Here is a 16,644-nt window from a genome sequence, read left to right on the forward strand (position 1 = left end):
TATGTTGGTGCAACCATTATGGAAAACATAAGGAGGTTCCTCAAAAAATTAAAAAGAAAAATAGCATATGATCCAGTAGTTCTACTTCTGGGTATTTGCCTGAATAAAACCAAAATAGTAATTCAAAAAGATATTTGCATTCCTATATTTATGGCAACATAATTCACAATAGCCAAAATATAGAAGCAACCTAAGTGTCCATTGATAAATGTTTTATATTTTTAATGGTTATTCTATTATTTAGAATGTGCTTCTTTAACTTATTACAGTCTAACTTCAAATAATATTAGACCACTTCATGTACATTGCACAGAACTTTATTTCAATATACTACCATTTCCTTGATCTCTTCCTTTGTGCAGTGTTCTTAGGAATTTTCCATTTTATATATATATATACACACACATATATATATACATATATATACATATACATATACATATATACATATACATATATATACATATACATATATATATTTAACACATTATAGACAATACACATTATTATCCTTGTCTTATGCTGTCAGTTTTTAAAAAGATATTAAAATGAGAAAATATGTATATTTATCCACATGTTTACAATTTCTAGTGTTCTTTATTCTAAGGTTTAAATCCACTTTTCAATTTGATATCATTTACTTTCTACCTGAAGAACTTCCTTTGACCTTTTCTATAGTGCAGTAGTACTGTTCATAAGTTTTCTTATCCTTTGTTTGTCTTGAAAAGTACTTATCCTAATTCTGGAAAGATTGCACATATGTAAAATAGGTAGACATTCATCACCAAGGTTCTGGTTTTTGTTTTTTGTGTGTTTTTCCTCAGTTTTTCTCTCTCTCTGTTAAATTTGGATAGTTTTTATTCCTACATATTCCAGTTCACAAATCTCTTCTGCAGTTTCTAATTTTCAGTTAAACCCATCCAGTTTTTTCTTCATTTCAGATGTTTTTATTTTAAACTCTAGAATTCTACTTTCATTAGAATATTGCTTATATTTTCAAATTTTCTCCTAATTAACTCATATGTTCCTTTACATTCTTGTTTATAGCTATAGTATTTAAAATGGCTGTTTTGGGGTGCCTAGGTGGCTTATGGGTTAAGTGTTGGACTCTTGATTTCTGCTCAGGTCATGATCTCACAGTTAGTAAAATCAAGCCCCACATCGGGCTCTGCACTGACAGTGCAGAGCCTTCCTGGGATTCTCTCTCTCTTTCCCCCTCTCTCCCTGCCCCCACCCCCACTCTCGCTCTCTCTGTCTCAAAACAAACTTTAAGAAAAAATAAAGTAGCTATTTTAATATTACAGTCTGCTTATTTCATAATTTATATCATAACTGAAACTGTTTTTTTTATTTCTTCTTGAGAGTCATATTTTCCTGCTTCTTTCTTTATCTGACAGTTTTGATTGGAGACTGAAAATTGTGGATTTTACATTATTGATTGCTGCATTTTATTATATTCCTTAAATATGGCACACACTTAAATTACTTTCAAATTAGTTTAGAAATTTGAGGCTTGTACTGTGTATTTAAATCAGGTCTGAAGCAGCCTTTAATATAGGGCAGGATCCTGGAACTTAGTTGCCTTAGGACCCCTTCTGTCAGATTTCACAGTCCGGTGCTGCCTATTGCCAACTGTCTAAAAATATTTCCCTCATTAATTTCATCAAGTTTTCTTGTTGTTTATAGTGAGATGACAATTCCCACAGTAGTTAATCTTTCATAAATGAAAGCAGAAGATCCTGACTTTAAATAACCTAAGTAAATCCCTCTCCCCAATGCTTGCACCTCACACTAATGACGGCTTGAAATTTCATTTTTTTCTCTTCCACATTTACATACTTAATTTTCATGCACTAAAGAAACAAAGACAAGTAGGAATAACTAAGATATGGAGAACATAGCCATAACAGAGTAATGATATAAATAAAGCTTTCTACAGACAATCAGCAACACAGAATCTCCAGAGGACCTAAATAAATAACTCTACTTTATAATCCAGAAAGAAAAAGTTACTCAGATACAGTTAATATTTTGTAGGACCTATTTATAACATAATGGCCACTGAGGTAAAACAATATAAAATGAAACAAAAATCAGAAATCAATGTAATGCTGTCTTACAAATGCCCATAAATGCTTACTGTCATAATAATTAATCCTACAGATAGGATAGTGTAGCACATTTCAATCTTCTTGTTAAAGAAGATTGGTGTAAGTCAAGAGGCTTATGTCTGTCATATATAACTTGGCCATGAGGTCGATCCACCTACCCCTTCCCCCAAAGAGCAAAAATTAACTTTAGCTGATTGTGTTGATAATTCTGGCTAACTGATGTGGAATGCCCCCCAAACTCCTATATTGTAGGTTTAACACACAGTCTGTGATGGGGTGGGGGGGCGGGAAGTGTCACTATTTCTTTTTTTTTTAATCTAAAAGAATAAAAAAGTGATGCGATCATACTGGAGATTAATGGTGGCTGTTCCAGGAAGGTGCTTGGAGCCTCCTGACATTTCTTGTCACTGGTATTAAGAAAATGGACTAGAGTGGATTCATACTTTATAATCTGTTCCTTTGGTAGCACATCAGCACTTGACACTGCCTCACAAGCACTTAACCTAATCATAAGGTGGCCTCGTGATAAGCTGCTTCTGTTTCTTACCTTCTCTGCAGTAGAAGAATGGCTCTGGAGTTTCATACTTGTGGCTTTAAAATATTTTATATTTCTGTGGAGCATTACAATTCTGGTCACTGCTATGATGTATGTCGGTTTTCAGGAGAAAATTAATGCAAGTCAGTGCAAGCTAATGCACATGCAATCGATGCCTTGCAAAGCTTTTAATCACACTTTCTTCCTGTACTGATCAATTGCTAATGAAGGTATCCAATTACTTTCCTCAGAGTGTGTTTGGGAATAGCATTAAGTGAAGAGATCTTGATATGGCCACCTGTTTATAACTGTGCATTATTCATGAGACCTTTCCTGTGCGCCTCAAATGCTGCAGCAGCAGAGATCCCCCTTAAAGTGTGTCTGGGTTGGCATGGGTCACACTGAAGAAGAGAATCTGTGTGTGCAATGGAAGAATGCAGTGTCTTCTGCAAAAGGCAATGTGAGGACATAGAAATATATTTAATAATTTAAGATCCAGGAGAAAAGCAGACATTTAGAGATAATTCTTAGTAACTTTCGGTGTAGATGAAAGAAAAGAAATCAACACATCTACTTTCATCAAGCTATTGCAAGAGTCTAGCTTGACATAAATGTGTCAGTGCTTCACCTTGATCTAACGAAGTTTCAGTCAGTTGAGAAAACAAATACTTTTGTTCACCAGAACTACTTAGCATGATTGATGGGGCTATTAAAAAGAAATATGTATTTAGCAAACAAAGATAGCTCTTCCAAATACCGAAAGATCATGATACACCCATTGATCAAAACGGCACTCTTACTTCACAGTGCACTATTTTATGAGTTTATAGTAGTTTCCTTCCAAATCAATTGTTGTTTAGGATTCAGGAGAGATTTGTACTGAGCAAAAGTGCAAGTTAATGCAGAGTTGGAAACTACTGCCCATAATATCCCTATGGCTAACAAAGAGTCAATGATGCCATTATAATGGGATATTATATTAGACTGCTCTTCCCTTGATTGCACCGCTGTATAACAATACTTCCAGGTCTAAATGCTAGAGAATGTGATCTTGCTATAATGACATGGATATTTTATTTTTTATTTTTTTAAGATATGGACCACTGCATAGGAATGTAGGGAAGAAGTTTGGGACATCACTTCAGTGTAACACAAAGGTTCTTATTTTTCTTAGTTAAAGGAGACAAAATATGATCTGACTAATCCTTACTACTTTATGACTATCTGAACCAGCCTCTTCTATCTTGTTGCTTATCATTCATTGATTATTGGCCTTACTTGTTTTGTTACAGATGGCCCATCTCCTTCTTCACCCGTGTTCCAATTGATGGAAAGAAGTTAAAAAGAATAGAATTTAGTTACATGACCAGCCTTCACTGGAAAAAGAGGTTGTAGATGTAATATTTATTTGAGAAGTCCATGTGTTTAGCTAAGAACAGGAAGGCTATTACCATCGAAGAAGGGGAGATAAATGTTGGGGAGCTAACAGTCACTTTTTACATACTTAGAGTCCTCTTAACAATGAGAAAAGAAAGCTTTATCTCATCTAAAGCTTACACTTTGCAGTAATTTTATGCATAGTTATCATTGCCATGCCTTGAGCTGTCTCCAGTTTTGGTCCGCAGAATGACAGTGCAGGGACGATTCAGAAGGGAGGCTCTTCCTCGGGCTGGGCTGTGACAGCAAAAAACTAATTTTCTGAACAGAGGATTCAAACAATTAGGAGTTGAAGCAAGAGGGAGGAACTGGGCTGAAACTAGTGAAAATGTTGTTTATCCTAATCACATGCATACTGTTAGTGTGAGGTCAAAGGCTAAGTCCTATGATTGTATCACATTATCACCTGTAGTAACATTACGTCTAATAATCTGAGTTACAGTATACACTAACTCTAATTATTTTATGTCTTTTTTCATGATCTGTTGAGCTAGATGATAACTTTTAGAAGTCAAACAGTCTGTATTTTACTTTGTATCTAAGTATTTTTTTGTACCGAATTACACAACCTGGTAACCTGGCTTTTGGCATGTATAAGACAAGCTATGCTGTAAGAAATTTAACACAAAGAGAAGATTAGACTCTATTTTGCATATTTTAAGGTATTATTTGCTATTAATTCAAGTATTTTTTGCCCTGAATTGTGCCCTTTTCCTCATCTTACCTCTGACTTTCCATTCAGGTAGAAAACTGATTTCTTCTTTCATTTTGTGAAAAAGTATGATTTATTGGTTGTTATTTTTTGTTATTTATTTATTTATTTATTTACTTACTTTTATTTAAGTATAGTAAACATACAGTGTTTTATTGGTTTCAGGTGTAAAATATAATGATTCAACAATTCTATACTTCTCTCTGATTTCTTTCTAAATTCAAGAAAATTATGTGTCAACACCAAAAAGAGAAATCGTTTCTAAATAATCTAGATTTTTTTTCAAAATCTTAAATCCTTTGGAAAACTTATAGGTTTTAGGTAAAGTTTCAAGATATAAACACAATTATCTTGAAAAAGCAGGAGAGGGTGGTGACTTTTCTTCCTTCAGATTAGAAAAAAATAATCTTTGTACGTCAAAGGGAAAGTTTGTTTTGTGGCAGGGCCAAGAGAGATGGAAAAACTTGAAAAGTTCATTTCAAAATCTCCACCATATATGCCACTTCTCTCTAAACTTTTCTTAACTGCCCTTCTATATCCAAGCTTTCCTCCCTATTTCCCGTGTCCTCAGAGCTGTATGTTCTCTGTTGTTCTAAGCCATCAGTCCAACTGTGGTTCCAAGCTTGTGTAACACACTCAGCAAAACACAAGTATCATAGCATGTATTCTATAATAAGCAATTTATTTTTCCTTTCCTATCTTTTCTTTCCTTTCCTTTCCTTTCCTTTCCTTTCCTTTCCTTTCCTTTTCTTTCCTTTTCTTTCCTTTTCTTTTCTTTCCTTTTCTTTTCTTTCCTTTTCTTTTCTTTCTTCTTTCTTCTCTCTCTCTCTCTCTCTCTCTTTCTCTTTCTCGGTTTGAAGAGAAATGAGATGTAAGCTTTCTCTGGAAGAAATTATTACAGGAGCTAGGATTTGAATTCTTTCAGTTTCAAAAACTATACAAGGCCAAAAGTTTAGTTGGCATGTGGATCAGGGATAAGCTCTTATTATGGAAAAATGTCATAGTACAAAGGGATAATTTGTAGAGAGTTTAGCAAATAGGCTTATAACAGGTGTGGGCAAGGTTTAAGGAGAAATCTAGGAATTCTGCTTCTAGGTCTGAAGTGGGTGGTGGAGGAAGCATACTTACTGGAAATTTCTAGAAATTTTCTATAAGGAAAGGTCCTTTATGGAAGTTGTGGTTATAGGTAAAGAATGAAAAGTAAACCCAGTAATCTTTCAGGGAGAAAGCACTTATTCCAGTGCTTCTTACTGGCCAAGCCTAAGCAGAAGCCAGAGGACAAGAGAATGCACTGAAACAGCTGTTGTGAGTGAGCCTCTAGGAGCAGAGCAAGGACAAGGATGGAGAGTGGTTTTGGCAGGGCACAGGGAAGATATCCAGAGCAGCTCACAAATGATGGTTATAAATACATTAATTTCTGATAAATTTCATGTAGAGTCACCTGGAGGGCTTATTAGAACACAGATGTCTGAGCCCCACCCCATAACTTCTGACTCCGTGGTTAGGTCATTGAATTTGTATTTCTGAGAAGTTTCCATGTGATCCTGATACTTCTATTCTGAGGAATACATCTTGAGATCAGGATTTATCCATGTAAAAAATTGATTATAATTTTTGATGGCCTAATTAAATTTTTATTACTATTTCTTATTCTTTGTGTTAATTTGTGATGCTTTACTAATAATGATAATTTTAAGCAGCCTGATTAGTTGCAACATAATTTTATGCTACTTATAATATTTAGTATGTAGTGCTAATTTCATAGTATTTTAGTAATTCTTAGTATTTTTTTGAATACAATGTTTACATAATTGTCCAATAAAAGTGATGCCTCCTTTATGTGATACTGGAAAATGAGATCTTTTACATTAACTAAAGTTTCCTTTAGCAATTTTAACAGAGTTTAAAAAATATGAGACTTTTGGTTGAAACCTGATGTAATAGACGATATTTTCCCTGTTCTTTTCTGCTAAATAAAACTGGAAATGGCACAAAACACAACCAAACAAGGATCCTGAGGATGGTAAGAAGAAGGTAAGCTGGTTTGAGACCCAGAACTGGACACACAGCACAGTGAAAGGCATCTTGCATTCCCAACACGCAACAGCAGAAAGCCACCCAATCTTTTCATTAAGTTTTTTAAAAGTTTATTTATTTATTTTGAGATAGAGAGTGAGCAAGCAGGGTAGGGGCAGAGAGAGAGAGAGAGAGACAGAGAGAGAGAGAGAGAGAGAGAGAGAAAGAAAGAGAGACTTCCAAGCAGATTCCACACTGACGTAGCACAAAGCTAGATGCGGGACTTGAACTCACGAACCATGAGGTCATGACCTGAGCCAAAATCAAGAGCTGGACACTTAACCAACTAAGCCACCCAGGCACCCTAAACCCACTCTTGATCTAAAAACAGATGATAGGGCACCTGAGTGGCTCAGTTGGTTAAGTGTCTGACTTTGGCTCAGGTCATGATCTTGCAGTTTGTGAGCTTGAGTCCCATGTCAGGCTCTGCACTGACAGCTCAGAGCCTGGAGCCTGCTTTGGATTCTGTGTCTCCCTCTGTCTCTGTCCCTCCCTCCTCATGCTCTCTCTCTTTCAAAAACAGTCATTAAAAACGGAAGATAGTCCAGATTGGCTTATTCATCCCCTGAATCTAAAGGGAGCACTTCTGCCAACATTAGACAAGCTTGCATTACTGACAAGAGTTTATTGAGCGCCCTACCAAAAATAAGGTGACTGGGGAAGAACCCTGCTTTTCTGCTGGACCTGAAATGTCCCTTTTCTGGTGAAGCAGGTGAATGGAACTGGCTGAGAGAGACCAAGCTGAAGCAGGTGTCCTGATCCAGAAATACTTTTTGATCCAGAAAGTCTCTCTTGGATCCACAGGCCTGCCTGAGACTTTCCTTCCCCCTCCAGAAACACTGGAGGGGTGGGTGGAGCCATTAAAGAGGAAGTAGCCACAGGTAGCCAAGTTCAGAGAGCATCTTTGTTCTCAGGAGCTATAATACCCTCCTCAAAAAAAATACCCCCCCCAAAAAAACAGACAAATAAACAGATTGCCTGACCTGTGGATATCACCCAGTCCTTCATGCAATACCAACAGAAACCAGTGGGAGTCCAAGCCACAGCAGATAAAGCAAGAAGGTCAAAATAACACTACAACGCCTCTGAAAAACTAAGCTACCGGGGAACCAGAGCTCACGAAACTAGAACAAGACCTCTGTGCTAAACCTAAACAGTGTGACTACCTGCCAAAATAAAAGATTTAAATGGGATCCAGTATTTCCTACCATAGTAGACAAAATTCCCTGAGTATAATGAAAAATAATCACTTAGAATACTAAGAACTAAGAAAATCACACCTTGAAAAAGAAAAGACAATTAGTTGACACAATACTGAGATGAATCAGATGGTGGAATTATCGGAGAAATACTTTAAAGCATCCACTACAACAATGCTTCAGCAATCAATTAAAAATTATCCTGAAGCAAATTAAAAAAATAGAAAATCTCTGAAGAAATAGGTTTTAGAAGAAAAAATTAAATGGATCACAGAACTGGAAAATACAAGAACAGAAATAAAAAACTCAGTCGATGGGCTCAATAGAGTAGAGTGAAGATAACAGGAGAAAATTCATGAACTGGAGTATAGAACAATAGAATGCACCCAATCTGAACAACAGAGAGGGGGGGAAAATTGACTGGAAAAAGTATGAACAGCGCCTCAGAGACTTATGAGACAACAACAAAAGAACCACCATTCACATCAGCACAGTCCCAGGAGGAAAGTAAAAAAAAGAGAGGGGCTGAAAAGTTGTTGGAAGAAGTATTGGCTGAAAATATCCTAAATTTGATAAAATGCACAAGGCTATAATTTCAAGTAGCTGAGCAAATTCCAAACAGGATAAACACAAAGAAATCCATGTCAAAGACACGCCAGTTAAAATTTTGAAAAATAAACACAAAGAAAAAAATCTAGAGGGAAATGAGTGTTACCTGCAGGGGAATACCAATTCAACTGATCATGGATTTCTAATCTGAAGTCATAGAAACCAGAAGAGGGTGGTACCATATTTCTCAAGTGCTGAAATGAAAGAACTGTCAGCCACAAATTCTGTATTCTATGAATCCAAACTTGATGAATGAAAGAGAAATAAAAAGATGCTCAGAAAAAGAAAAGCTAAAAGAATTTACTACTAGTAGGCATATTCTTTTTTTTAAAATTTAATAATAATGGTACCTGGTTGGCTCAGTTGGTTAAGCCTCCAATTCTTAGTTTAGGTTTAGGTCATGACCTCACAGTTGGTGGGTTCAAGACCCATGTTGGGCTCTGTGCTGACAGAGTGGACCTTGCTTGGGATTCTCTCTCTCCCTCACTCTCTATCTGCCCCTCCCCACTCACTCTTGCACTCTCTCTCTCTCTCTAAAAAGAAATAAGCATTTCTAATGAAATAAAAAAGTGTTATTTCAACATATGAAAACTATAGAAATATTAAAGTGAAATAAAATATCTTATTCTTAAAGATTGGCTGAACAAAATTCTTCAAACGGAGGAATGGATAAAAGAAAGAATGCTGGAGTATTAGGAAGGAAGAAGGAATAATGCAAAGAGCAGAAATATGGGTACATTCAAAGAATCATTCATTTCCTGGGTTTTAAAACCATATTTGATGGAACATCAATCCAGTTTTTGTTTGGAACAAAAATGATCTGATTCCCATGACGATGATACTTAAAAATGAGGAGACAAAGAGATATAAATGAGAGTGAGGTTTCTACACTTCCCTCAAAGTGGTAAAATGTTGATGCTAGCGAATGGTATAATTCATATATACATAGATATAGTAATATTCAGAATGACTACTACCAAAAACATACAAGAGATACACTCAAAAACACTCTATGTAAATCAAGATGGAATCCTAAAACGTGTTGAAGTTTTGTGCAGGAAGGCCAGAGAGAAGAAACAGAGAAATGACACCAGACGAAACAAATGGAAAACAAATGATAAATGGAATATAAGTGCTAACATATCAATAATTACCTTGAATGTAAATGTTGTAAACACATCAATAAAAAGCAGATTAAAAAATGTGACCCAGCTATATACTGCTTACAAGAAAGTTGCTTCAAATCCAATGACATCGGTTTGTTAAAAGTAAAAGGATGAAAAAAAGGACTAGCCTCACCAATGTAGTTAAGCACCATCTAATTCATTAGGGACTGAATGGAACAAAAAGATGGAACAAGGGTGAATTCTCTCTCTCTGTCCTTGAGCTAGGACATTTATCTTTTCCTGCCCTTAGACATTGAAGTTTCTGGTTCTTGGGTCTTAAGATTGATTCCAGGTCTTAAACACCAGTGCTCTCTCCACATTCTTTGGCCTTGGCCTTGGACCAAGAGCTACACCATGCTCTCTTGGTTCTCAAGCCTTAGGATTTGGACTGAATTATACCACTGACTTTCCTGATTCTTCTGTTTGCACATGGTATAGTGTCACATCCTCAGCTTCTTGTAATCATGTGAACCATTTCTCATAATAATAAATCTCCTCCTATACATTTGTCATCCAGGCAGTGAGAGCGGCCCCACTGAGCTCCTTCCCCAGAACTACATTTAGCATCTCAGCATCAAACCACCATACCTTTCTTTTTATTTTTTTAAAAATTTTTTTTCAACGTTTATTTATTTTTTGGGACAGAGAGAGACAGAGCATGAACGGGGGAGGGGCAGAGAGAGAGAGAGACACAGAATCGGAAACAGGCTCCAGGCTCTGAGCCATCAGTCCAGAGCCTGACGCGGGGCTCGAACTCACGGACCGCAAGATCGTGACCTGGCTGAAGTCGGACGCTTAACCGACTGCGCCACCCACGCGCCCCCCACCATACCTTTCAACCGTGTTTGTGAGTATCCATACTTTCTTTGTCTTGATATATTTTATGTATCCATTAGCCAGTTGTGTCCTAAGGTGTCATAAAAGCCTAAGAGGTTATTTTTTAGTTTTGGGAATCATAATTTTTTTTCATAAAAATTAGTGGTAGTTGTTTCTTTAGTTCATGTAAGCTTATAAAAGGTTTCATAGGAACACTCTACTCTTGGATAGTGGGTGATACCTGTGCATGCTGTTACTTTTGTTTTTCTGGAAAGCTCTGATTATTATTCTTTTAAGGATAAAGAGAATCTTGTTTATCTCTAAATTGTTGTGTCCAATACCTAGGGGTGCTCAGCAGAATGTTCTGAAAGGAAAATGGGAGGGAGAAAAGATGGAGAGAATGATGAAATTTTGCATGATTGGGGAGTCTGAACTCCTGGATCATTTGAAGAAGTTAATCTCATGTGATCCAGACTAGAATCCAGGACTTAGGGGTATTGTGCCACCGGGGTGGTTAATAAACTAGCTGGAATTGAAAGAAAATCCTTTGAGCTCATATGTGATTTTGGAGTCTATGAAGATAAGAGGTTCACTTACAGACGAGGAGATGAGTAAGTGTCCCACCCTGACAGTATTAGATTCTCTAACATGAAAGATGAAAATCCCCACCTCGAGAGTAAAGACTCAGTCATTCACTGGACTTCTAGCAGTCTTCATTGACTGCTAGAATTGAGAATGTGGACCTGGAGTCTATGGAAAGAACAGTTGAGGAGAGAGTTCAAGAACCAAAGGACAAGGGGCACTTGGGTGGCTCATAGGTTAAGTGTCCAACTTCAGCTCAGGTCATGATCTCATGGTTTGTGGGTTTGGGCCCAGCGTCTGGCTCTGTGCTGACAGCTCAGAGCCTGGAGCTTGTGTCTCCCTCTCTCTCGACCCCTCCCCAGCTCATGCTCTGTCTCTCTCTGTCTCTCTTTCTCTCTCAAAAGTAAATAAACATTAACACAAAAATTAAAGCAAACAAACAAACAAAAAAGAACCAAAGGACAAAATAAAGCCTGTCTGGCAAGGGATCAGGATGCCCAGATAATTCTCTTCCAATGTTCTATCCAGATTCAGATTTTGAATCAGCACAGAGCCTGAAGTGGGGCTTGAACTCACAGACCGCGAGATCATGACCTGAGCTGAAGTCTGACACTCAACTGACTGAGCCACCCAGGCTCCCCAATGGACTCCTTTTCTTAAAGATGTCTGTGCTGATTACAGTTACCTTCTTCTCTAATTGATAAAATCTTTCTTTTTCATTAGGGGCCCACTTTACTAACTCATCTTTACTAAGTAAGAACCCACCATTATTTCCTGAATACATATTTCAATTTACAATAGTATAAAAATTACCATATATTATAATTAGCTGTGTAGTTATGCTTTCCCCTTCTAGTAAGTTCTCTAGTCTCATATTTGTCTTTGTATGTATGTACGTACATATGAGTATCTATCTAGACTCTGGGCTTACCTCTAATATCCAGCATATAATAAATGTTAAATGAAAACACTTCTATAGTAGTTTTATCTCTTGTGTCTTTCATTTTTCCAGAGGTTGTCCCTTTACCACAGAAGAGAGAGAAGGGAGAGAAAGAGAGAGAGAGATGGCAAGAGAGAGAGAGAGAGTGAACTTATCTCTCTACAACAACTTAATTCATCTTAAACTTCTGTCTATAGCTAGGTCATTTATTATAAGACAGTTATTAACCATAGTGGTTACATATTAATGCTCAGAAACTAGACCTGGTTTGGGGTTCTGGCCTTGTCATTTACAAGTTCTGTGCCATACAGAAGCTCTTACAACCCTTCTAAGTCTATTTTGTTTATCTATAAAAATAAAATTATTACTTAATGAGTTATTGTGAATGCTCAGTTCGTGCATGATAAATACTTAGCACAAGCTGGGCATAAAATAGTCTGCTCAATAAATGGTAGTAGCTATTTCCAGTATCTTTAAAATCATGTTAAAGTGCATTATATTTATTAAGGAAGCAGAAAGAAAAGTTTAAAGAAGCACACATTGATAAATCATAGCACACTAAGCAATTTAATTTCAGCATTATCCTCCATAAAGAAAATTCTAGTTAATACTGAGATATATCTGACTTATTTTATGACTTTGACAGAAGGAATGTCAATGTGTAAAGGTCTCTGCTAAGCTTACTAAAATTTATTTTACAAATTTTTGTGAATCCAAAAGAAGCACAAGTTCTGCCAGTTTTAAATTTTGAACCTAAATGAATAAGCTTTAATGTTAGGCTCATTTTAAAAGTTGGTGTTAGGGGCGCCTGGGTGGCGCAGTCGGTTAAGCGTCCGACTTCAGCCAGGTCACGATCTCGCGGTCCGTGAGTTCGAGCCCCGCGTCAGGCTCTGGGCTGATGGCTCAGAGCCTGGAGCCTGTTTCCAATTCTGTGTCTCCCTCTCTCTCTGCCCCTCCCCCGTTCATGCTCTGTCTCTTTCTGTCCCAAAAATAAATAAACTTTGAAAAAAAAAAAATTTAAAAGTTGGTGTTATACACACTAGACAACCTGACTTACCAGAGAAAAAAACCAAAGTTTAGTGTGGTTAACATGTTGTATTTATTATTTTGTATATTATCTAAAAAGTAGAATATATCGTAAGACTTATTTAAAAAATAATTCTTTACACAATTTTTGGAAGGTTAGTAGCAAACATGGTTTACAAGTAAAAGATCTAATTTTCAAACCAAAATCAATTAATGGTCTTGCATTTACAGAAGCAAATTAAGATTCAGCTTAAATATCTGAAGCAGTTTTTACATAAAGCATTTCCAAGAAATAGAAAACTAAGAAATTTAGACAAAGCACCAGCTGTCACCATGTCACCAAGTTAATGCTAATTCCTCACTAGTCACCATCCGATGATGAAGAGCAGAGGACAAAGGGAAGGAACACTTCTAGAAAGAAAGAGAACCCTGAAATTACATTTACTTAGGGGTTCCTCCAAAGGCATCTTGGTCAAGTTAATACATTTCTGAGGAGCAGAAATAGATTATAAAGTTAAGGCTCAAGATCATGCATTCATAATAAAATACAATTACTGATATTTAAGTGATATTGAATGTCATACAACATATTTAAAGTTTGTCACTTACATCAACAGTATGCATATTTTCTTTCTGAATCCTTTGGGATTTTGTGGGTACACTGTAATCAATCTTAATACAAATGGAACAAATATCAGAATCTTGAACTACATGGATATGAGTGGCTGCATTTTTATGATTATGTCAAAGACCAACTATTTGTGTCTATCTTTTAAAGATAATTTCAACTGTGAAAATTAATACTTAGGATTTTCAAGCTTTTCAAATATAAAAACATTTTACAGAATGTGTGATAAGATTAAAAACAGCAAAAAAAAAAAAACTTGGAAAGATAAATGACAAAGTAAAAACTAATCTGCATACGCTAATGTTATACAACACCACCAACAACAAACTTACACTTTAATCTATTCAGAGTCCTCACAGTTTCAGTGATTGCTGTCTTTCTCTAAGTTATAGAGAACCATAAAGTCAGTGAAAAGTATTTCAAAGTGGCCACAGTTTCCCAATTAAAGATCAAGACACTGCAAAAATCCTTACACATAATGGTAACCCCGACTCTTCGAATTCATATTATGACTTTCATTTGCCAGCTCTTACTACTCAATGTTGCATTATGGCTAAATGGTAAAAATACATCAGTGTTATGATAGATATGAATCTACTAACAGTTTCTATATCGTATCGTTTTAGTAAATGTATCCTTTTTAAAAAAGCATAAATGAGAAAAAATGAGAAAAATGTAGGCCATAACTATAGTTCCCTTTGCACTTCTTATTCTATGAATCCATTCTGTTGAAGAACTAGAGCTTAGGTAGAAGTAGCCAAAAAGATGAAAAACCAGGAATCCAAAAACAATTAAGCAATATTAATTCCTAGTACCGAAAGAAAGAAAGAAAGAAAGAAAGAAAGAAAGAAAGAAAGAGAGGAAGGAAGGAAGGAAGGAAGGAAGGAAGGAAGGAAGGAAGGAAACAAAAACAAAAACAAAAACAAAAACAAAAACAAAAACAAAAACAAAAACAAAAACAAAAACCAAGGCTCCAGTTAACCAAAGTGGCTTGAATCAGCCCAAGACTATCTGTGGTTGATCTCAAAGGCACTTTCTAAGACCTGTCCTTTCTCTTCCCCAGTTGACATCTGTCTGACAAGTTTATGATTTAACAGCTTGCAGCACTGTGTTTTTATTAACACTACCCGACATTAAGAAAGTAACTGTTTATTTGTAACTAAGTCCTCTTAATGATGATTTGAATCCCATCAAGTTAAAGTAGACATAAAGTATACAAGAAAGCTACTCATCTCTACCATCACCTCCTCAGTCCTCTAGATGAAACACACACCATAAAAGCCAGATAGAGAAAACAAGCATTGGATTATCAAATGGCAAATTTAACCCATTTAACTCACTAAAGTGATTCTAAGGGCTTATCTTGGTTAGACTCAGTATACAAAGGTGAAAGTCAACTTGACATGGAGTCTTGTGAGCACAAGCTTAACTTCCATGGGTTGTAAACAATTGATTATTAAGTAAAATCTTTACTTCTCTGATCTTCATTTTTATTTCTGATTCAAACTTCTAACATTTTTAGAATATGTGAAAAAGGTGAAAAAAGGTGGCAAGTGGGATTAGATTTGGCTTTGAATAGTTAACTTTTCTTCAGCTTTGTCAAAATAAGCATTTTCTGTGGTAGCTTGAACTTCCTTGTCATCATCTATCATATGAATGTCTGATGTATTTTTGTCATTTCGCCTCAAGCGGTAATTTTTATAAGCACGCTGAATTATGGTTGCTGAGACTGCCTCTTGTTTTCGTTTCAGAGTAGTTGTAATTGGTTCATACATGATCTTAAAAGGGTTGGCTAATGCAAACCCTGATTCCATCTCTGAAATAACTTTCTCCATCCTCACATCTGTACCCATAACTCGTTTAGTTAAAGCAAGTAAGATGTCAAGGCAATGAATTCTGTCCCCAGCAGCCATGGGAAGATCCATGGCAACGAGCTGGCCCTTGTTTGGTTTTGCCATAAAAAGAGGAGGGTCAAGAGCAGCTGCAAGATCTGAAAGCTTGCTAGAGTCTATGTACTGGGTCCTATCAGGGTCAAACCTCTTCCATACCTGAAAGAATTTCTTAAAATCATCTTCACTTAATGTCTTGGCTTTTTTCTTAGAAGCAATATTTAAAAATTCCATGACAGCAATAATGTACATGTTTACAATGATCATCCATGATATGAAGATGTAACTGACAAAATAAATAATTCCAACAAAGGGATTACCACAATCTCCTCTAACCTGAGTCCCGGGGTTAATTTTATCAGGATCACAGTCTGACCATTTACTGTTGAAAATTGCATTGAGCATCCCATCCCAGCCAGCAAATATTGTAACTTGGAAAAGACAGAGCATACTGCTGCCAAAGGTTTCAAAGTTGGCCACATCATTAATTCCAAATTCCTTTTTAACATAGGCAAAATTGTACATTCCAAAGATGGCGTAGATGAACATGACCAGAAAGATGAGAATACTGATGTTCAACAATGCTGGGAAAGACAGCATCAAAGGAAGCAGCAGGTCACGGAACACCTTTGGTCCTTTCCCAGGACGTAGGATGTGGATGATCCGTGAGAGTAGTATCAGTTGCACAACAGAAGGAGGCACAAGGTAGTATCCTACCATCAGAGGCAGAAATAGTCCTTGGTGTGGGAGAAGATAAAACAGGTAATAAAACTATTTAAATATGATTGTATTTAGAGGAATATAAATTATTTTACATTCCATTTTTTTCTATATGTTAAGATCATTTTATTAATCCTTCCCATATAACAGAATATATTGAAAGTGGGGATTAGCCAAATAATCATTGTGGCAATTTTC

At 36.2% G+C, this 16,644-nt stretch overlaps 1 protein-coding gene across 3 annotated transcripts in view; it reads right to left on the reverse strand.

Annotated features, from left to right (window-relative positions):
- Positions 1–14,757: 14,757 nt before the first annotated feature.
- The window catches only part of SCN7A (sodium voltage-gated channel alpha subunit 7), an 84,010-nt gene continuing 82,123 nt past the window's right edge, over positions 14,758–16,644 (reverse strand). For 2 of the 3 annotated variants that reach the window (XM_030326262.1, XM_030326264.1), the window contains one exon: positions 14,758–16,463. In XM_030326262.1, the coding sequence (XP_030182122.1) occupies positions 15,397–16,463 (1,067 nt within the window). In that variant the 3' untranslated portion in view covers positions 14,758–15,396. The remainder of the gene's footprint in view (positions 16,464–16,644) is intronic. The other variant, XM_030326265.1, reaches the window with a different exon arrangement.

The sequence above is a fragment of the Lynx canadensis genome, chromosome C1, assembly GCF_007474595.2.
Source record: "Lynx canadensis isolate LIC74 chromosome C1, mLynCan4.pri.v2, whole genome shotgun sequence".
NCBI lineage: Eukaryota > Metazoa > Chordata > Mammalia > Carnivora > Felidae > Lynx > Lynx canadensis.